The 23,997-nt window shown below is 37.6% G+C and overlaps 1 protein-coding gene across 1 annotated transcript; it reads right to left on the bottom strand.

Annotated features, from left to right (window-relative positions):
• Positions 1-1,970: 1,970 nt before the first annotated feature.
• LOC111718876 (carbohydrate sulfotransferase 4) lies at positions 1,971-18,928 on the bottom strand. Its single transcript, XM_031950010.1, has 2 exons — positions 18,597-18,928; positions 1,971-5,703 (listed from the first exon to the last, which is right to left on the bottom strand). The coding sequence occupies exon 2, from the start codon at positions 5,677-5,679 to the stop codon at positions 4,558-4,560; it is 1,122 nt and encodes a 373-aa protein (XP_031805870.1). The 5' UTR covers positions 5,680-5,703; positions 18,597-18,928; the 3' UTR covers positions 1,971-4,557.
• Between the last annotated feature and the right edge of the window lie 5,069 nt (positions 18,929-23,997).

Raw genomic sequence — 23,997 nt, 5'->3', positions numbered from 1 at the left:
TCATCTTATTTCCCACTGCCATCACGTTGTGGTCTTTCCCAACAAGTATCCAAGAAACAGTAGTGTGCCTGCCTCATTTAATAGCTTCATAAAATAATTATCATTTCATTCTCCCCCTGTTTATCTATCTATTCATACGTTATATAATTATAATGATCATTTATCAAGACTTTTATCTGTTTAAAGATGTTTTTAGTACATAGTGGCACAATTGTTGACATTTGATAAGCGATCTTCATTCTTGTGAATTACTCCAAATACCATCTGCTCCTGCTATCACTCAATTCCTGTCATAAACCTCAGACCAGAAAAATCAGGGAAGCAAGTAGTTTCTCAGTGCTCTTAAAAATTTTCTTAGGAAGCGGGAATCAAGCTGAATTATGGCGGATTTAATCAGAAAGGTGTGATCAGTTACTGATAACAATTTATGATTATGCCCCTAAAATGATTAAACTTTGACTCAGCAGTTTCACTACCAGGCCCATAGGGTTAAGAGATTTTAGCATTTCCCTACTCAACCAACTACAGGCGCTCCCTTTTTTCTACAGAATCAAATATAAAATGTTCTCTTTGGCTTTTCAAAGCCATCCTACAGCGTTCTGGTCTTACACCTTTATTCCTTCTGTGGACTCTGCTCTCCAGAGGCACTGGCCTCCTTGCTGATCGTCTTTGGCCTCCATCTCCCATCTGAACATTCTCCCTGGCTGTCTCCTGATGCTTAGAATTCTCTTCCTCTGCAGGTCAGACTCTTAGCTTGCTTGACTTTCTTTAAGTCTTGGATAAAGTCCCAAATTCTGCAAGAGACCTTCCCTATTCCTCCTTCAAATACATAGTAGCAAACATGCAGTGAGAGCTCACCATGTGCTAGGCACATATATTTTTACAATTATTAACTCATTGGAGTTTCACAACAAAAGCCTAGGAGGCAGGTGCTTATATTACCTCCAGTTTACAAAAGAAAAACTGAAACAAGCAGATGTTAAATGGCTTGTCCAGGATCACCCAGCTAGTAAAGTGCTATAAAATGGGTATAACACCTCCCTAATCCTCTACATGAGTGTTTGGTCAAGAATGTCGACTTTTGTACACACAAGGTCTGCTATCAGGAAGAAGGAAGTAAGCATTTGTAAAATGTCTCCTTTGTGCTTCTACTATATGTTATCCCATTTGATCCTCTAAACAATCCTGCCTCAGTTTCTCTTCTGTAAAATGGGAGTAATAGCACTTACCTAACCTCCTGCGTACCTATTTGGATGAGAATATAGACTTTAGTACACACACAAAAAGGTCTGTTATCTGGAAGGAAGGAAACAACATAGGAAACATTTATTGTCCACCATGTGCCAGGCACTATGCTGAACAAATTACTGCTGTTCATTGACCCTTACATTCCCATCTTCAGCTTCTAAGACTTTGTCCAGCCTCCTTCCCTGCCTGGAAGGCTCCCCTCTAACTCTGAGCTTCTTTCCGTGGTTTTCTTCTGGAGTCCACTCAAATTCCACTTTCACAGCTTCATTCTACCCTCTACTGTTGCCTCTCTGAGATTACCTTCTATCTATTTTATCTAGATCTTGTGTGCAGATATTTACTTCTGTTATTTCCCACATTAGAAGGTGAATTCTTTGAATGAATGAAACAGATTTTTGCCTTTTTTTCCCCCTGAGGCAATTGGGATTAAATGACATGTCCAGATTCACACAGCTGGGAAGTGTCAAGGTCTGAGGTCAAATTTGAACAAAGATCCTCCTAATTTCAGAGGTGCTCTATCCACTGGGCCACCTCACTGCCCCCGATTTTTGCCTTTCTTTCAAGAAAACTCAAAATACCAGTCTGGCCTCAGACACTCATTAGCTCAGTGACTCTGAGCAAGTGACTTTAATTTCTGTCTGCCTTAGTTTCCTTAACTGTAAAATTAGTAGAATTAAAACATGCACCTCCCAGGATTGTTGTGAGGGTTCAGAGAGGTAAAAGTTGTAAAGTGCTTAGCCTAGGGCCTGACACTGTAATAGATACTAGAAAAATGCTTATTTTCTTCCTTCCTAATAATAAATGCTTTTTCACGGAATTATCTGTGAAAGCAATTTGTTACAGCAATGATTGTATAATTCAGTGTAATGTTTTTTATTAAAGCTAGATGGTAGATTAATATAACACAAAATATTTCACAAGCCCAACAGCCTGAGCACTTAACATGTTTACTTTTATTGAAAAATATATTATAAATACATAATAAACAGATTTTACACCAAATTATTTTAGAATCAGTAGTCAATTCATTGTAAGTATACCTATGATGGATGATTTTCACCAATGAAAGAACAACATTTTTAGGGGAAGATTTACTTAACAAATAAGTTCAGTAATTTTCATCATGGAATTAAATAGCAGCCATAATTTCATATGACAATTATATACAAGTAACAATTACATTACAGATACAGACACTTCTTTATTTTTAAAAAAAAAAATCTCTTTTCCCAGAAAAAAAAAATTGTTGCATCCTAAAACACAGAATTCTGAGCAGATAGCCAGTTTAGTTAGATATGAATCAGCCCGTGGTTCTATTTGATCCTATCCTCAGGTCCTCTTCAGAGGAATGGGAGAAGTAGAAAATTGTTTCTATAACTTTCCATCATTTCAGTTTTGTCAGTCGGTCCAATTATGAAAATATCAGCCCATATCAGAATATTTACTTCATTTCCTTATTTCATTTCATTTCCAAATTCTACAATTTTGCCTGAGAGGTCCATTAAAAATGAATTTACCTGAGCTTATAAACAGCTATTATTATCGTACTCTAAACCACAGTCCAGTAACCAGCTACATCATTGGGAAGCTAAGTCCAATGCTGAACAGAAACAGTAAAATTTAGGATGGTGATTCTTTGCAAGCTTCTTATATAAAATGATTTTCTATTATATAGGTGAGGGTGAAGTTAAAACCTCCCCATTTTGGCTCTGAAATCTTAAGTAGGTAAGAAAAATTTTTGATAGAATCTGATCATCAGAACTTGAGTGTGGATAGCTCCCACATCCTTGCTTGAATTAACTAAAGAGATATATTACAGCCAAAGCAATTTATTTAAATTCTTTGGACACATAAGTGGCCCTGGTGGATAGAGTGCTAAGTCTGGAGTCAGGAAGACCTGAGTTCAAATGAAACCTCCAACTCACTTGCTGCTTTGCCTCAGTTGCCTTGGTCTGCAAAATGGGGAAATAATACCAACCAACTTCCAGGCTGTGAATAATTGCAAAACACTTAGCATAGTGCCTGAAAATTGGTAAATACTGTATAAAAATTAGCTGCTATTATTTTTATTCAAGGAAGAAGCTGTCTCAGAATTGAGAGTTTCTGAGAGTCTGGACTTGGGAGGTGGGAGCAAGCACGGTACTTCTGCAACCCTTTAAGGAACAAAAGGACTGAGCTATGCCTGAGAAGGGCAAAACTGGAGAGTTTTGAAGTCTTTTACTTTTAGAGGCAGTTAGAAATGGAGGTCCCAGAATGAAGGAAAACCCAAGACCAGACTTTCCCCCTGGCTCTTTCCCTGGCTTCTGCTCCCCAGATCTCTCTATCCAAAGATACTATAATATAACCTGCTATTTTGATACCCAGATATTTCTAGGAAAAGAAAATTTCCCTGAGATACAAGGAAGCCAGAGAATAAACCAAAGTCAGTATTGATGTGAGGTTAGGCAGGGAGCCCAGCCTCTGCTTGGATGCTCCAACAAAAAGTCCCATCAATCGGTTTCAGGGATATAAGGACTTTAAAGGACTTTAGGACTTTAAAACCTCTGGGGACTAGAGTGACTCACATAAGAATCCCATTCAGAATTGGTCATGCCCCAGTGCTTATCTGGGAATTATCATGCCAGTTTAGTGTAACAGTTTAGAAGCAGAGTTATTGGAGAAATTGGGGTAAGCCTGGCATCCCATTAAGTCCCTGAGGAAGAACTGAAGTGGGGGAGGAAGAGGAAAAGAGGTTTTGCTTGCACCGATCCCACCCCAATGCTTTGGCTGCAGGAAGGCCTTTGTAAGCAAGCTAGAAGGGCCCAGAGCATGTTGGCCATTCACTGGGGCCCAGCCTAATCCCTGGATCAACTGATAGTAGTGTCTACATTGGAAGCTAAGGACAGAATGGATGCAGAATTTTGGCTTCACAAGGAACCTGGCAAAGAAACTACACCATACCTAAGGGGAACTTTTTGAATACCCCACAAACACAGGGAAAAAAATTCTAGCATTCAGGGGCCTTGTCACCCCTTCTCCACATATGCTTTCTAAGCTTGAGTCCACTTTGCCTTGTATTCTAAATATATTGATGAAGAAGGGAGCATCCCAGGTCAGGGGGACAGCCAGTGCCAAGGTCTTGAGTCAGAAAGTAGAGAGTAGCCTTTGGCCACGTGTAGTCACATACAACAGCATATTCATTGAATACAACATTCATATTCATTGAAAAACAAAACAAAAATTTAGGTCCCAAAGCATTCAGCTGACCATAGCCATTGTACAAAACCAGACCATCACTCAAATCATGTGTTTGCCCAGTATTAGGGGAGCTCAAGGGTAGAAAGAACCCACTGATAAATTTCTCTGGTCTTCCTCAGACAATACAGGAAGATAGCCCATGAGGTCCATAGTATCATTACAAATTTTCTGTAATTTGACTACCTTGTCATGTGGTAAGGACCAACGCCAGGCCTGAGAAATGTTTCGGGCATTCCTGGAGTCTGTGTCAAAGGGATGCTTTCCCATGCCCTTGCCCTGTGTGATGTTATGCACCCAGATTTGGAGATGAGGCAGGAAGGGTAACCCTGCAAATTCATACAATTTGGCAGTTTGGGTCAGTGGGTCCTGAACCAAGTCTTCATAGCGTATCAGCAGGTAGCGTTCCCTGAGGGAGTCTGGTAACAACTGAGCTGCCTCGTAGATCTCCTTGTGGCTTTGGCAGATGATTTTCATCATGTAATAGGGATGGTCTTCTTTCTTTATTGTTTTCCATTGCTTCCCCATGACAATATGGCTGTCATTCATCAGATCCTGTTCAGTGTTTTGTCGGGAGCGAAACATAGCCCTGGGGTCTCGTATAAGGTGAATGATCTTCAGGTTGAGGGAGGGGTCAGTCAGCAGTGGGTGGAGGGGCTTCAGGCTGAAGAAGCGCACCTCCTTGATTACCACATGACTGTAGGATCTACAGACTTCTTCTATGGTGCTGAAGGGCTGCTTGTCACATAGGGTCCTGCAGTTAGCTGAGGGGATGATGGCTTCCCTATTAAAGAGATGGCACGCAGGTGGGGAACACAGAGCCCTGCTAGTATGCCATTGGAAGAGGCTTGAATCCTGGGCCATGTAGGCATCAAAGACACCCATGTCACAAAGGAAGACTGAGCGAACCAGGTCTCTCACGGCCATCTGCAGCTGCCCAGCACTCCCAGAGGAGAGGTTCGTCCACACGTGCCAGGCCGGCTCCATCAGGTAAAAGACGTCCGGGTGCTGGCTGAAAAGCTGGCCCACAAAGGAAGAGCCCGAGCGCCAGGAAGACAAGATCAATACATGCTTACGGCTTGACTTTCTTATTAGACCAGGTGAGTGATTGGGGTGGTAAAATGGCTGAAACAAGAGAAAAGTCAGAAATGGGAGCACCAGGAGGGCTAACAGCTTTGTTTTGTTTGCCCAGAACATTGTGCAGGAAACAAAGCAGGCAGCCTGTTGGGGACAAGAAAAATAGACTGTAAGAGACTGTTGGGTATCCATCCATATCTTTGCATATCCCCTTTATTGCTAACCAATCTTAACAGAATCCTCTGGAGGATCTTCTTCAGTTATCCTGATCTATATCTGACCACTAGACTCAGATGATTCTGAAGGGAAAATTGAGGCAGGTGACCTTACACAACCCTCCCTCACTGAAATCCAATTCACTCACGAGTCATGCTTTACCTTCCTGAAGTCATGGTCCTCTTCGAGAATGAAGGACAAACAATGATTTCTGTGAATAGAGCCACCCCACAAACTGGAACTAGTCAGAGATTCATTTAACTTCTGTTTGCCCAATTTTCAAATGGGAATACATCCCTGGAGGCTTGTGAAGATTAAATGAGTTAATCTTTGCTCTTCTCTTCCCTTTCCTCCCTTCCTCTTTTCTTCCTTCCTTCTGTCTCTCCATCCCTTCTTTCTTCCTCCCTTCCCTGCTTTCCCTCACTCCCTTTCTCCCTACTGTTCCTGCTTTCCTTTCCCTTCCCTCCCCTCCCTCTGTCCACATAAGGTATCATACTCTCACCAACAGATGCTCTTAAAAGCTTCTCCCCCCTCTTCCCCCCAATTTGAATCTCTGAACCTTCCCAAGATATTTTGAGATTTACTGGCTAGATTTCTTTATTAAGGACCAAGCCTTAAACCAAAACTACTCAGATTCTCATGGATTGGCCACCAATAGGAACCAGGACAAACCCCATTTGGTTATTGTTTGGTTTTGATTGACTCAAATTGAATGAAAATAGCAATCAATTATCTCTCTATCTGTTAGAAATCCTGAGGGGCTTCTCCTCCCAGATTCAATTAGTCACTCATTTATTTATATTTGGATTGTGACTCCTCCCCACCCCCTTTTTTTAATTTTTTTATTTAATAGCCTTTTATTTACAGGATATATACATGGGTAACTTTACAGCATTAACAATTGCCAAACCTCTTGTTCCAATTTTTCACCTCTTACCCCCCCCCACCCCCTCCCCTAAATGGCAGGATGACCAGTAGATGTTAAATATATTAAAATATAACTTAGATACACAATAAGTATACATGACCAAAACATTATTTTGCTGTACAAAAAGAATCAGACTCTGAATTATTGTACAATTAGCTTGTGAAGGAAATCAAAAATGCATGTGTGCATAAATATAGGGATTGGGAATTCAATGTAATGGTTTTTAGTCATCTCCCAGAGTTCTTTTTCTGGGTATAGCTAGTTCAGTTCATTACTGCTCCATTAGAAATGATTTGGTTGATCTCGTTGCTGAGGATGGCCTGATCCATCAGAACTGGTCATCATCTAGTATTGTTGTTGAAGGTATATAATGATCTCCTGGTCCTGCTCATTTCACTCAGCATCAGTTCGTGTAAGTCTCTCCAGGCCTTTCTGAAATCATCCTGTTGGTCATTTCTTACAGAACAGTAATATTCCATAATTTTCATATACCACAATTTATTCAGCCATTCTCCAACTGATGGACATCCATTCAGTTTCCAGTTTCTAGTCACTACAAAAAGGGCTGCCACAAACATTCGTGCACATACAGGTCCCTTTCCCTTCTTTATAATCTCTTTGCCCACCCCCTTTTTGACTAGGTGAAAAAGGAGATTCTTTGGCTTCAATTTCTTAGCCTTAAACACTGAATGGGTGTTGCCTCAATCAAATTGAGACCTGTAGAAGAATTTAGGTTAAAAAGGCCAGGGTCTCTCAATTCATTCAGGGTCTTCTCCAGTCTTACTGAGCTATATTTGGCCACTGAAACCAGATCACTCTGGAGAGAGTGAGGTAGGTGACCTTGCATAACTCTTCCCTTATTTAAATCCAATTCACATGCATATCCATGGAACACCTCCTTGAAGTCATGGTCCTCTTCAAAAACGAACAAACAATAATCTCTGTGAGTAGAGCTGCCCCACAAACTGGAACTAATCAGAGAATCATTTAACCTGTTTGCTTCAGTTTCCTTAATTTTAAAATGGGAATACATCCCTGGAGGTTTATGAAGACCAAATGAAATAATCTTTGTTCCTTCCCTCCTTTCCTCCCTCTTTCTTTTCCTTCCTTTGTTCATCCTTCCTTCCTTTTTTCATTCTTTCCTTCCTTCCCTCCTTCCATTTATCCCTTCCCTTCCCATCCTCTGTCCACATAGGTCCACATATCATACCCTTACCTACAGATGCTCTTAAAAACTTGTTTTTTTCCTTTTGGATCTCTGAATCCTTTCAAGATATTTTGGAGTTTATTGGCTAGGTTTCTTTCTTAAGGACCACACCTTAAATCAAAACCACTCTGATTCTCATTGATTGGCCACCCCCATATTACCATTGTTTGATTCCTTATTGGCTCAGATTGAAAGTAAATAGCAATCATTTCTCCTTCAATTAAAAACCCTGAGAACCTTCCCCTCCCAGATTCCAGCATTCATTCATTTATTTTTTTGTTGGTTTGCTTTTTTTGACTAGGTGAAAAGAAGATTCTTTACCTTAAATATTGAATGGGTGGGGGCAGTGAGGTATCTTAGTGGATGGAGCACCAGGATCTGAATTCAAATCTTATCTCAGACATTTAACACGTCCTAACTGTGTGACCCTGGGCAAGTCACTTACCCCAATTGCCTCAGCAAAAAAAAAAAAAAAAAGAAAGAAAGAAAAAAAAATATTGAATGGTTGTAGCCTCAGTCAGACCTGTAGAAGATCTTAAGTTAAAAAGTTCAGGGTCTCTCATTGCATTCAGGCCTTCTCCAGTCTTACAGATCTATATCTGGCCACTGGACCCAGATGGCTCTGAATTTTGCTCTGATTTTTCTCTCCCAACATGATTTATTAAGCAGTGCGTATTAAAAATAAATAAACTTAGTACATAAAAAAAAAAAAAGAATGAAGGACAAACAATATTTTCCTCCAACCTCTACTTTGCTGTGGCTCAGCCCAATGATTTCTGAACAGATTTACCTCATTACTTCCCTCCTTCCCAATCACTATCTCTCTCTTACAAGATATGAATGCGTCCTAGCGTTCTGTCTCTTTGACCTCATCAGTTAAATTCATATAAACCTAAATCCATTTCCCACTCAAATTCTTGATCATTGCTATAGCACTCAGTCAACTAGCATTGTTTAAATAGAATTTAAACAGTACCCAGGCACTGAGTTGAGTACTTGAGATACAAAGAAAGGCAAGAAACAAAACAAAACCCCAAAATCTTTTCTTTAAAGGAGCCCACAGTTTTGTGGGGGGCAGATAACATGCTAACAAATATACAAACAATATAATACAGGATATATTGGACATTGAGAGAAGATTCTGGGAAAATGGCAGAATAGATCAGGATAAGTTCCATACTCACCAAATTTCCTCTACAAGTAAAATGTAAAATCATCTGAAAATGAAATAGAGTGGTAAAAAGAACCAAAAGTCAGAGGAAAGCAGATGTCCTAAGATAGCTTGAGAAGATCTCAGGAAAGACTAGACCTCCAAGGGTGAAGATTTGGCCCAATTGAAGTGCAAACAATTCCACTGAAGCTTGGCCTTTGCAACTTTCAGTTCAAGCCCAGTGTGGAAGAAATTAGAAATAGAAATTGACCAAGACATTAATGAACTCCCTAAAGAAAAAAGCTCCAGAACCAGATGGATTCTACCAAAATGAATTCTAACAAACAATTAACTCCAATAGTAGGTAAACTATTTGGAAAATTAGGCAAAGAAGGAATCCTGCCAAATTATTTCTGACATAAATATGGTGCTGCTCATCTAAACCCAAAATAGAGACAAACAAAAAAGAGCTAAAACAGAGTAAGAAAGTTATAGACCAATCTTCCTAATGAATATTGATGCAAAAATTTTAAATAAAATATTAGCAAAGATATTGCAACAATATATTAGTAAGATAATACACTATGACCAAGTGGGATTTATAACAGGAATTCAGGGATGGTTCAATATAATGAAAACTATTGGCATAATTGACCATATCAACAGCAAAACTAACAAAATCATACGATAATCTCAAGAAAAAGCTTTTGATAAAATGCATCACTCATTCTTATTAGAAACACTAGAAAGCATAGGAATAAATGGAGTTTTCTTTAAAATGATAAGTAGCATATATCTAAAACCATGAATAAGCATTTTATGTAATGGGAAGAAGCTACACAGATTCCCAGTAAGATGAGGGATGAAACAAGAATGGTCATTAGCACCACCATTATATAATATTGTGTCGGAGGAGCAGCTAGGTAGTGCAGTGGATAGAGCACCAGGTCTGAAGAAGTCACGAGGACCTGAGTTCAAATCTGGTCTCAGACACTTAATATTTCCTAGCTGTGTGACCCTCATCAAGTTACCTGACCCCAGTTGCCTCAGGAAAAAAAAAAAATATATATATATATACACACACGCACACATACACACACATATTGCACTAGAAATGTTGGCCTTTGCAATAAAAGAAAAAGAAATTGAAGGAATTAGAGTAGTCAATGAGGAAATAAAACTATCACTTTTTGTAGATGATATATACTTTTATTGAATTCCCAATCCCCATATTTTTGCCCACCTGCATTTTTGATTTCCTTCACAGGCTAATTGTACAATATTTCAGAGTCTGATTCTTTTTGCAAAGCAAAATAACGGTTTGGTCATGTATACTTATTGTGTATCTAATTTATATTTTAATATATTTAACATTTATGTCATCTTGCATCTGGGGAGGAGTGGGGAAAGAAGGGAAAAATTGGAACAAGAGGTTTGGCAATTGTCAATGCTGTAAAGTTACCCATACATATAACCTGTAAATAAAAGGCTACTAAATTAAAAAAAAAAAAAAAAAGATATATACTTTTAAAATCCTGGTTTTTGTAGGTGATATATACTTTTTTTTTCCTAACCCAGATTATTATTTTTTTATTATTATTATAGTAACTTTTTATTGACAGAATCCATGCCAGTGTAATTTTTTTACAACATTATCCCTTGCACTCACTTCTGTTCCGATTTTTCCCTCCCACTCTCCACCCCCTCTCCTAGATGGCAAGCAGTCCTATACATGTTAAATAAATTACAGTATATCCTAGATACAATATATGTGTGCAGATCCAAACAGTTTTCTTGTTCACAGGAGAATTAGATTCAAGTTAAAAGTAACCGGGAAGAAAAACAAAAATGCAAACAGTTTACATTCATTTCCCAGTGTTTTTCTTTGTGTGTAGCTCTTCTGTCCATCATGGACAATTGAAACTGAATTAGGTCTCTTTTCAAAGAAATCCACTTCCATCAGTTACATCTTCATACAGTATCGTTGTTGAAGTGTATAATGATCTCTTGGTTCTGCTCATTTCACTTAGCATCAGTTCATGTAATTCTCCCAAGCCTCCCTATATTCATCCTGCTGGTCATTTCTTACAGAACAAATATTCCATAACATTCATATACCACAATTTACCCAACCATTCTCCAATTGATGGGCATCCACTCAGTTTCCAGTTTCTACCACTACAAACAGGGCTGCCACAAACATTTTGGCCAATATTGGTCCCTTTCCTTCTTTAGTATCTCCTTGGGGTATAGCCCAGTAGAAACACTGCTGGATCAAGGGTATGCACAGTTTGATAACTTTTTGGGCATAATTCCAGGTTGCTCTCCAGAATGGTTGATTCGTTCCAGTTCCACCAACAATGTATCAGTGTCCCAGTTTTCCCGCATTCCCTCCAACAATCATCATTATTTTTTCCTGTCATCTTAGCCAATCGACAGGTGTTAGGGTATCTCGAGTTGTCTTAATTTACATTTCTCTGATTAATAATGATTTGGAACACTCTTTCATATGAGTGGTAATTTCAATTTCATCGTCTGAAAATTGTCTGTTCATATCCTTTGACCATTTATCAATTGGAGAATGGCTTGGTTTCTTATAAATTAGAGTCAATTCTCTATATATTTTGAAATGAGGCCTTTATCAGAACCTTTAACTGTGAAGATGTTTTCCCAGTTTATTGTTCCCTTCTAATCCTTGTTTACATTAGTTTTGTTTGTACAGAAGCTTTTTAATTTGATGTAATCAAAATTTTCTATTTTGTAATCAATAATGGTTTCTAGTTCATCTTTAGTCACAAATTTCTTCCTCTTCCACAAGTCTGAGAGATAATTATCCTATGTTCCTCCAATTTGTTTTATAATTTGCTCTTTTGTTAACATGGACCATTTTGATCTTATCTTGTAATGTTAAGTGTGGATCCATGTCTAATTTCTGCCATACTAATTTCCAGTTATCCAGCAGTTTTTGTCAAATAAGAATTCTTATCCTAAGTGAGGGATCTTTGGTTTTCAAACCCTAAATTGCTATAGTTGACTATTCTGTCTTGTGAACCTAAACTGTTCCACTGATCAACTAATCTATTTCTTAGCCAATACCAAATGGTTTTGGTGACTGCTCTTTATAATATAGTTTTAGATCGGAATTTGGCCACCTTCATTTGATTTTTTTTTTCATTAATTCTTTTGAGATTCTTGACCTTTATTATTCCATATGAATTTTGTTGTTATTTTTTCTAGATCATTAAAATATTTTCTTGGAAATCTGATTGGTATAGCACTAAATAAATAGATTAGTTTATTATATTATTATATTGGCTCGACCTATCCAGGAGACTTTAATATTTTTCCAATTGTTTAAGTCTGACATTATTTGTGTGGAAAGTTTTTGTAATTTGCTCATATAATTCCTGACTTTCCTTTGGTAGATAGATTCCCAAATATTTTATGCTGTCGACAGTTATTCTGAATGGAATTTCTCTTTGTATCACTTGCTGTTGGATTTTGTTGGTGATGTATAAAAATGCTGAGGATTTATGGGGATTTATTTTATAACCTGCAACTTTGCTAAAGTTATGAATTATTTCTAATAGCTTTTTATTAGAATCTCTAGGGTTCTCTAAGTATACCATCATAGATGATATATACTTTAAAAATCCTGGAGAAACAACCAAAAAGCTATTTGAAATGATTAACGACTTTAGCAAAGCTATAGGATATAAAATAAACCCACATAAATCTTCAGCATTTCTATTACCAGTAAAGGCTGATAGTAAGAAATAATACAGGAATTTCATTTAAAATAACTGTAGACAAAACATTTGGAAGTCTACCTGCCAAGACAAAGCCAGAAACACAATTATTACTAAATATTTTTCACACAAAGAATTCTAAACAATTGGAAAAATAGTTGCTCATGAGTGGTCAAGCTAATGTAATAAGATGACAATTCTATCTAGTCTACTTATTCAGTAACATACTAAACGATCCAAGAACTTATTTTATAGAGCTAGAAAAAAATAAAATTCATCAAGAAAAAGAAAAAGTCAAAAATATCAAGAGAATCAATGGGAAAAAATGCAAATGATGGTGGCCTGGCAGTACTGGACCTAAAATTCTATTATAAAACAGCAGTCATCTAAATCATCTGCTTCTAGCTGAGAAATAGAGACATAGTAATCAATGACTATAGTAATCCACTGTTTGATAAACCCAAAGACTCCAGCTTCTGGGATTAGAACTCACTATTTGAAAAGAATTGCTGGGAAAATTGAAAAATAGTATGTCACAAACTTGTAGGCATGGGCCTACATCTCACACCCCATACGAAAATAAGATCAAAATGAGTACTCAATTTAGATGTAGGGGATGATACTTTAAGCATGTTAGGAGAACAAGGGATAGTTTTCTTTAATCAGATCTTTAGCAAAGTAATTTATGGCCAAAGAAGAACTAGAGAACATTAAGAATTGTGAAATGGATAATTTTGATTACATTAAACTGAAAAGTTTTTGCACAAACAAAATCCATGTAGCCAAGATAAAAGGAAAGTAGAAAACTGGGGGAAAATTTTTGAGCCAGTGTCTCTGATAAAGCCCTCATTTCTAAAATATATAGAGAACTGAGTTTCTCCATTCACCATTTGATAAATGGTGCCATTCACCAATTGATAAATGGTCAAAGGATATGAACAATTTTCAGAAAAAGAATTAAAGCCATCTATAGTTAAATGAAAAAAATGCTTTAAATCACTATTGGTTAGAGAAATTGTATTAATCTCACCTTTAATTCTTAGGATTTTCAATTTGTCCTTTTTCTAAGTTTTTTTATGGTATACACTGTTCATTGGTCTGCTTTTTCTCTAGTTTATTGGTATAAGCATTTAGAGATAAAAATTTTCTAGAGGAAAATGCTGGCTTCAATAGGAATAGAAAGGATTGTACTTTTTTCTCAGCTGTTCTTAGCATCTTCACAAAAACTACCCATAGATTAGGGTATGAAAATCTCACAAACAAATGTAGAAAAGCAGAAATATTAAATATGCCATTTTCAAACAATAGTCCAATAAAAATTATATTCCATAAAGAGCTGTAGAAACATAGATTAAAAATTCATCAGAAATTAAGTAATCTAATCCTAAAGAATGAGGGGGTCAAGGCACAAATCACAGAAACAATAATTTTATTAGAGATGATGACAACAATGAGACGACATGCCAAAATTTGTGGGATGCAGCAAAAACAGTACTAAGGGGAAGTGTATATCTCTAAATACATACAGCAATAAGAGAAAGAAAGAACAGATCAAAGAATTGGATATGTAACTAATAAAATTTAGAAAAGAATAACTTATAAATCCCCAAATCAGGAACCAAAATAGAAATCCTGAAAATCAAAGGGGAGAATAATAAAAAGTCAGAAAAAAATATTGAACTAGTAAATAAAACTAGGAGCTAGTTTTATGAAAAAGGCAATAAAAATAGATAAACCATCATTTAATTTTATTTTTGTAAAAAGAAAAAACAAATTGCCAATATTAAAAATGAAATACCACCAATAAAGAGAAAATTAATTATTAGAAGTTATTTTGCAGTTATATGCCAGCAAAACTGACAATCTAAGTGAAATAAATGAATATATATTTATAAATATTACTCAAATTAACAGAAGAGAAAATAAAATAGTTAAATAACCCAATCTTAGAAAAGAAAATTGAGCAAGCCATAAACAAACTGCCCAAGCAAAGGTGGGAGAGGTGGGGAGGTGGGGGGGGTAGAATCCAGGACAAGGTAGATTTACAAATGATTTCTACCAAACCCTTGAAAATAAAAAAGTAAATAAATAACTATCTTCTCAGTGCCTATTTTGGGCAGATATTTTCCATATAATTTTCATTATTTGTTTAAGCTGTTTTCTATTTCCTGATTTTTTTGTTGGTGGTGGTGGTAACTTATAACCTATCATAAACCATATCTGATTCACACTTGTAATAATAAGTACAGAGAAGGAGGTTAATGCAGAATGCAAGTTACTAGTTTGGGGCTACTCTGGTAGAAATGGGAATTATATAATTTTGAATGAACAAATTGAACAAGACATAAGTGGCCTCCTAAGAAAACTTCCTTTTTCACCCAAGACCAGATAAATTTACAAGTGAATTCAATCAATATTACCTCTAGTATCTTCTGTATTGATACAATGAAATCGATAATATGTGGTATTAATTTTATAATTGAGTCTGCATCATGTCCATGAGTTAAGTTTGGGAACTCAACTTTTCCCCTGAGTTAATTTAAAGTTATGATTATAAAAATTATAAAGCTATAAATTAGTGGGAAAAATATTTATCTGCCATACTTTCAGCTTCTGGAAAAATAGTAAAACTTCTGTTATTATCTTTGTTTGGAAGCTAGCTCTAAAAGATATATGTCCTTGCAGCATAAAATAAAACCTTATCTCCCTGTTAAATCTCTCTAGGGGTCAGAGAGTCTGTTAACTCAGGTGTATTAACAAGGCCAACAACATTCAAGTGGGTCAATCAAGCATTTCTCTATGACAGAGAAGAGTGATTACCATCCCCATGCAGGTGCTGACCCATCATGTTGTCTTCACCCCCATGATGCTTCCAATTCAGGAATCTATTGCATTGTTTTTCCCACCCACCTGACTGTTCTTGACTCTCCTGTATTTCCCCAAGCTATATGATGGCCAGTAAGCCCTACTTTTGTCTTTGGTCATTAAGATTGATCACTGTCCCAATTTATTGGTTATGACTAGCCAAATTAATAAATTGATAATGCTCAGATCATTGTCAGTTTGCCTTAGTTTTCAAACATAACACCTTTAATAAACAATGCCAATACTATATGAGCTATTTGGAAACAAAGAAAGAGTCCTTTCCAAACACAAATATGGGGTTTGGGTTTTTTTTTTTCCTGTTTTATATACGTAAAACCTGGGCACCTCAATATAAAACTAAACACTATGAATTCTCATTTTCCTTATTAAGCCCCAAATTTACAATTTGTATAAGTAGGTTTCCACTAGCAGTTCAACATTTAAATAGATTGAATTTTCTCTGATATCCTTGGTAGATTTCATATAATGAGAATAACTAAAAGAATTAATACAATATGTGAAACATTCAAGTCAAATGAATTTTGGAAAACAAAACCAGATTTTATTATTGATGTTCAGCAGGTCTCATGTCACTGACATGGTAGCGTCATTTCATTACTGTTCTAGTCACAGAGGAATAACTGGAATCTCCCTCAAATCCAAGGGAGGAAGGAAGGGAAACAATGAAGAGGAAATAATTAACTGTTTTATTAATTGTTCATTTTGCATACTTTTAAGCAACTCAAATATTACAGAATGTATTAAATATAAATGGAGACTACAATGCAGTGCTATTTACTGTACATATAAAGATCCAAGTTTAAAACAATCAAGTTGAATGTACATAATTGTTAGTGCATTCATTAGTCCAGGATCTGCATTTGTTCTTACATTCATTTCTCCATAAGTTCCCTCTAACTCCTTCCTAATTTCTAGCCTTCCTTTGTTTAAAAAAAATAAGTTTGGTTTTTAAAATTTTCTTTTCTTTTTTTTTTATTAAAGCTTTTTCTTTTCAAAACATATGCATGGATAATTTTTCAACATGAACCCTTGAAAAACTTCGTATTCTAATTCCCCCCCCTTCCTCCATCCTCTCCCCTAGATGGCAAGTAATCCAATATATGTTAAACATGGTAGAAACATATGTTAAATCCAATATGTGCAAACATATCTACACAATTATCTTGCTGCACAAGAAAAAATAAAATAAAATCAAAAAGGAAAAAAATGAGAAAGAAAATAATATGCAAGCAAACCACAACAAAAAGAGTGAAAGTGCTATGTTGTGATCCACACTGTTCCCACAGTCTTCTCTCTGGGTATAGACCTTTATTTAAAAAAAGAAAAATTTATCCTATGCTCTCAAACAGATCCTCCCCACTCTTCTCCAAATCTTTATCCCTCCTTTAAATGGAAAGTGACAAAGACTTGAAAATTATTGGGATAACAACACATTTTTTAGAATCTAGAGGCAAGCCTTGCTCTTATAATCCCACAGCCAGTTCAGTAGAAAGAAGGCAGGAATGGCCTATTTTCACATGCTCACTCTGCTTCCCTACCCTTGGTTTCCTCATCTGTGATCTAAAGGGAATAAGCATTTATTTAGCTCAGCTATGTGCCAGGCACTATACCTCATTTGAATAACCCTGGGAGGTAGGTGTTATTATTATTCCCATTTTATAGTTGAGCAAGCTGAGGCAGACAGGATTAAATGACTTTCTCAGGATCACATGGCCAGAAAGTGTATGAGGCTAGTTTTGAGGTAGGAGGCCAGGTCTTTCTGACTCCAGACATGATGAAATATCCATTCTCTGCTACTGCCTTCACTGTATTGGTTCTGGCTTAGTTATCTCTTACTTCCCTTTTAAATCTACAATCCTATGAAATGATCTGGTTGACTGGATTTGAAAAGTAGAGACTGGAGGAGGCAGGGTTCCTATAAGAATATGCAGAAGGAAACGAGAGCTACCACACAAGTAGAGTTTATCCTCTTCCGAAATCTCCCTGGTACCAGTTTGCTCAGATGCCATTTGAATAAATAAACTTCGTGCCAAAAAAAAAAAACTACATTGTCAGAATAATCCAGGCTTAATATCAAATTTAATTTGGACCAGCCTAAACTGACAAACTTGGGCCCTTGGTCACAGAGAGGCAGCCCAACCCACCACCCTCCTAGCAAAACAGTCAGGGCGGGCCAGACTGTTATTAAACTCACTTTTGTACCCTGGATTTTAGAGGAAACTACTTATGTAATTCACATGAAGGATACTGGAAGACGCAATATTTCTTTTTGTGGCCCTTTCTTCCCAACAATCCCCCAACCTTACCATCCCTAAATTTCTCTGTTGATACCTATATTTAAAAAGTGACAGCTTCCTCCTTTAAATTCCCAATAAGGTTCATAATTGGTTCTGCTCTGCAACCTGCTTTAATTCCATTATATCTGAGGCAACCAAGAAAATACCCAAGAACACATTTCCCAACCCAAGGCCAGCTCTCTTCTGATTCTCTTTTACAAATATGAAATTACTTTAAGTTGCTGATTGGTATATAAAGAAGCTCAGGGATTTAGAGCTTAGACTCACAGAACTTTAGAAACTAGAAAGCATTTTAGAATTCACATTTTATAGCATAAGGAAACTGAGGCGCAGGGTGACTCCAAAGTAGATCCTGACAATTTCTCCCACTGTGACTTTGACCAGGCCTCTTCTTATTTCGGGATCTCAGTTTTCTCATCTAAAAAGGCTCTGAAATGCTCTTATTCTATGATCCCAAGAACTTTTCTTGCTGAGTTAGGAAAGAGCTTCCTGAACACAATCAACACTCCCACGTCACCCTGTGCCTCATGCCCTGCCCCTGGGCACAAGGATAGCTCTAGCAGCCCAAGGGCAGGAGATGCACACAGAAGAGCTGTGTTCTTACCTTCTTGCCTTGTCTGGCTCCTTCCCCTGCTTGGCAATCCTGGCAGCTTCCTTCTGTTGCCTCAGGATCTCCTCTCCTCCAACAGTCAGTCTCTCACTATATTTTGCATAACTGTTCCTAAGCCAGCTTCTTTTCTGGGAGCAGTTTTAATATCTTCTTGCAGCCAGGAAATGACAGCACCTTCTAAGACTGGTATGGGATGGACAGACAGATTGGCAGAGCCTGTCAGGGAGCGGTGCTAGGGACAGCTCTGAGAATCACATGCCAAGTGGTATGAGAGGGTGACCACAAGAGCTAGAGTCTCGGGGAAGTGTCCCTCCTACTGGGCAGGGAGGAGCAGAGGAGGAGGAAGCAGGGTGACTCTGGAATGTGGACTCTTCCTGGGTCAGGAGCTTGCTGACTGCCTCAGGAATGGGTAAGAAGCGAAGGAAAAAGGGCCCCAAAGTCACAGATCCTCCATCCATCATTAGGATGCTCCAGTCTCCACCCTACTCTGATAATAGAAAGCTTGCATCTCCTAGATCTTCCCAGAAGAGCAGAAAAGGTGAAAGCTGGGCTTCCCTCTTGTGAGTCACTGATATCCAAGGATGAGAGCAAAAATAGGTTAAAAATCTCCTGCCCTCCTCCTTCAGGGAAGAACACTAACCTCCCTGGGGAGGAAGCATAATGGGGTGTATTTGGGAAAAGAATAAAAGAAACATGAACTTTTCACTCTTTTATGCAGCTTTTAACTAATATTATTAGACTTAGTGAATTCAGTCAATCGATAAAAATTTGTTAAGTATCTACAATGTGCTAGGCACTATGCCAAGGGCTGGAGATACCAAAAGAGGCAAAACTTAGTCGCTGCCCTCAAGGAGCTCATAATTCATATTTAGTATCTCCTTTTACCCAGTTCCTAGTAGATTTCCTGAGTTTGGGGGTACTTAGATTGAGCAGAAAAAGGACTGTTTCTGTTTGTATCTGTGAAAAGTTAACCCAAACAACATGGTCACCTAAACATGAACGATAATATGCTTCTCACTACCAGCCATCACTAGAAGCCGGGCATTTGTCTGAGTTACCTTGATTGCTGCCCCCTCCTTCAAATGCGATATACATTTAATTCAACAAATATCTTACTGAGTGTTTGCCAAGTATAAAGTCTGTATTTTATTGTAGGGGTAGCGGCTGTTGGTCACTGGGGCATCAGAACACGATAGCTCTGTCTGGACATGATAATGCCACCACAAGATAATTCCACGGTTTTTATTTGCTCCTAGCTGGAGCCCATTTGGATACTGCATTACAGCCAAGGACATAATATTTTGTTGGGGTCCATTTACTCTTCAACAAATGGGGTCCACAGTCCTTTTGGGTGTGTGGCAATCATCTTAATTATCCTGCTTCCTGCCAGGGTGGGCATAGAACTGAGCCTGCCTTATGATGTCCCACTTGGAGAGGTGATGAGCTTAAGGCCTGAAAATGATTGAAGCAGCGTCCAGTGGGTATTGCGTCTCAGGATCAGTGTTTGGTGTTGGCCATCATTTTTTGGCCATCATATTTGAAGGTGAACCAGTTGGAGCCTAAAGGAAACAAACCTAGTAAGCAAAGTCAGCCTCATATAATTAAATTCATTTGTGCAACTATTGCACCTAGGGACAGAAAGCCTCTATTTGCAAGAGTATTATTCATGTTTCCATGCCAATTGGAAATATCTTCAGCATGTACCCTTGGCAACCCAAGAGACCCCTTTATGGTTTCCAATGCTACTGCACTTCTCTCCAGTGCTGGATTACAGATTTGATGCTCAATCAATCATAATTGAATTCAAAACTCAAAAACAATATTAGTTATTGTTCCAAGAGATTTCATCTCAGATAGCAAGTGTCACTAATCACAGTTTAGGACTAGATACAGTTGTTTTTACTTTCATGGAACTGCAATAAGCAATAAAAGTTTACCAGGATTCATACACATAAGAGATTTCACTTAACATCTTTCACATGTTTTTCTTTTCTTCTTCTAGTTTTTATCTAGTGATAAGAAACCAATCATTAGAAATCACTTCTATGTAACAAATTTGTAGATTTTCAGTAAACCCATTCCTTGTTTGGGAACTTTATAATACAAACAAGTTCTTTTCACAGGGTTGATGACCTCTCTTGTTCACAAGATCATTTCAAGATAGCTGGCAAGTTTACAAATTAAGGGGAGTCAACAGGGACCTCAGAGAAAGAGCTGAGGTAGCTGCTCTTTCCTTTCTACCTCCTCTACCTTCAGACCTGCTGTGGGCTGTGCTTTCTGACATTTTTTGACACCTTCCCCACTCTATGAAGGGGAGAGGGGGACGAATTAATCCTGCTGCACACTCCAAGGCAGATGGCTCTAAAAAGCAAAAAACAATCCAGATAAGGTTTTCACTTCATCCCTCCTTTTCCACACACAGTAATTACCAATTTTAGATTTTAACATTATGACAATGACTTCAAATAACTTAGTTATCTATCTTACAACTTTCATAAATGATAGCTAAATTATCTTAGCTGTAACTTCTTAACTTTGAGAAAAGGTGAAAATATCCAATTCCTGTGGTGTTCTCTTCTTTTCTACAATATGATCGTTCTCTCTGGGAGCAGGTTTCTTGGGGAGGTTTCTGGAGGCAGCCTTCATTTCAGTTGAGTCTAATAATCACCTCAAATACAGCCAGGAGTTAAAATCCAATCTTTTATTGTCTCTTCCAAAATAGCCCAGTTAGTTTTCTTAGAGGCCTATCTTCTTCCTTGGTTCCAACAGCTCTTGCAGCTTGTCTTTTGTCAGCTCCAGCTCCCTCTGAATCTTGGTTCTACTCCTCTGAATCCTTCATTCTGCCTGACTGCAGTCTCTAGCTTGTCAATCTCCTGAACTCACTGACTTCTGGCTTCCAATCTTTTTCAACTGACCGTCGCTGAGACTGAGAGCTTCTTATATATGATCTCTTAAAGGTGTGAACCCAAAGGTTGACTCTTCCTCTGAGAAAGTGGGATTATGGGAGGTGTAAACTTGGATATCTCCCAACTTGTAAACTAATGTGTGAGCTAATGTGTGAACTCTCAAAGGTGTAAGCATTGTTTCTATCAATTCCATTCCCAGGATTCTAACAAATTCCCTAAATGATATTTACAAAACATTATGAAATTCAGGCTGATTTACTGCCAGAGTTTTTAAAATATAGCAAATTACTTTTCTGTTTCCAAAAGTTCCCAAACCCTTAAATCCCCGTTCACACTGTTCATTATAACAGATTACAACTTCCTTGTTCCTTTCTGTCCTCTCGTTTCTACATGCTTAAACTTTCTCATTTTCCATTCTATATATACATATCTACATATGCATTATATATATATTTAGTGGACTTTGGCTAAAACCCTTTTAAAATTGCATGTCTTGTTTCTTATTCTGATCTGATAATTCTCTTAATTTCTTCTACTTGCTTTTGATGAGATTAGATTCAGGGAACCAAAATGATGAGATTAGGGTTCCCGGTGGTCAGGGAGTTAAATGAGGAGGTTAGTGGCAGGTTCAGGGTTCAGAGAACCAAATGAAGAGGTTTGGCTCCCCTAAATTCCCTTTAGGATCAGCTCAAAGTAGGGAGTTTTAGGAACTCCTTCCTGATGGCTCAGAGGTCCTTCATAAAGGAATTTACGAACCCCAAAAGCTAAACTGATAAAAAGAAGTTTATTATTGGCATTGGGAATTCAGCCTTTGCTATGCATGAATAGAAAGACTGAATTCCTTAGTGGCAAGGTCCTGGCAGAGAAGTAAAGTTTCGAGTAGAGAAATCCCAACAGAGAGATATGAAGTCTCTTTAGGGAAATAGGTGAGGGAGATAAAGAGAGGGTAACACTGAAAGAGGATATTCCAGTGGACAAAGTTTGCTACTATACAGGAAAAGAGAGAATTTCCTTGACATGGCATATTAGGTCCTCTGCAAGGATTGAGCCCCAATTTGCCATTTTTATAAGGAAATCTGAGACAAAAGTTTGGATTGAATGAGATCCCCTCAATGTTGTCACTGCCTCCAGGCCTATATGAGACTACTTATTGGGAGTGGTTTTGAGCCAACAATAGGGGTAGAAAATCTTGGAATTGAATACTTCAACTAGTCCCACTAGTCCCAACTTTATCTTGGTTCCTTGGGGTGGGTCTCATAGAGAAGGATTCAAGGAGAATTTCTTCTTGAAGGAGTTTTCAGAGAGTTTCGGGGTCCCTTTATCCCTTTTGCCATCATATCTTAAATAATTTTTGCTGCTCTAAGTATATTTTCTCTCTCTCTCTTTCACACACACACACACACACACACACACACACACACTTTGTGTGTGTGTGTGTGTGTGTGTGTGTGTATGTCTCTCTGTTTCTCTGTTTCTCTGTCTCTGTGTGTCTCTTTCTCTCTATCTCTCATCTACCTATCCCTGCTGCAATCAGGAGTGGGGGAAGGGTAAAAGAGACTATCTTTTCTTTATAAAACTGTTAATCTTGTCAATTGTTTTTCAAACCTTTTAAAATTTTTATAAGATTTAATCTTATTTTTCCTTAAAATAAATTCTACAGAATGATACCTCAAAAATATGCTGAGAAGTTTCATAAGGGAGTGAATTCCTGGAATTAGTTCTTTCTGGCAATGTTAAAATGATTAATTGCCAAACTCCTAATCTCAATACCTCCAGCATCTGGAAGATGTTTTTAGTGGTTCTGCAACTTAATTTTTCTACTTTATTTCTGTAGTCCCAAATTGGCCAGTGTTGGAACCATAGAAGAAAGTCTAAGGTGGAGGTTAAGAATTAATTCTAATAATTTTTTCCCAGTGTTCTTTCCACTTGGAAATTTTTCTTTCTGGCTACATTTTGAATCTTTCAAGGTAACAGAATTTAGCTCATAGCACAAACATGACAGACATTCTGCAAACACAGCTATGCAGACAGACAAAATGGCAAGACAAATACAAACAACAAAGCATATAATTAAAATACTTAATTGACAGACCCATCTTGATCCTCCAAGATGTACTGAGGACAAGCAAGGTTCCTGAACTTGTCTCATTGGCTTAGAAGGCACCCAAGAGGAGACTCTTTGGGATTTTACCCCCACATTATCTCATCATTCTTCACCTCTACTCTCAGCATCCTGAAGGAGAGAAAGAAAAAAGGAAGGAAAGTGGCTAGATGAAAAAAGTCCCCTTCAAACAAATCCAAACCAAGCTGCACTCAGTTACCTGAAAGCAGCAAGGAATTCAGATCCAGCCCCCAAGGAAAAGTTCCCTCCTGAATGGCTATAGGAGAAAATTGAAGCCACAAGGGGATCCTGGATTTCAGCACCAAAATGATATGGTTTGAAGTTGACCCAGAAAGACTTCTGAGAGTTTTTCTCTTAGACATCAGGG

The sequence above is a fragment of the Sarcophilus harrisii genome, chromosome 2 (assembly GCF_902635505.1).
Source record: "Sarcophilus harrisii chromosome 2, mSarHar1.11, whole genome shotgun sequence".
NCBI lineage: Eukaryota > Metazoa > Chordata > Mammalia > Dasyuromorphia > Dasyuridae > Sarcophilus > Sarcophilus harrisii.
Note: the sequence above shows the minus strand (reverse complement) of the source record. Positions and strands in the feature narration are given on the sequence as shown.

What these genes read in the sequence shown, in the direction of transcription:
- LOC111718876 (XM_031950010.1), bottom strand. Translation starts at nt 5,679, where the DNA reads ATGTTCTGGGCAAACAAAACAAAGCTGTTAGCCCTCCTGGTGCTCCCA.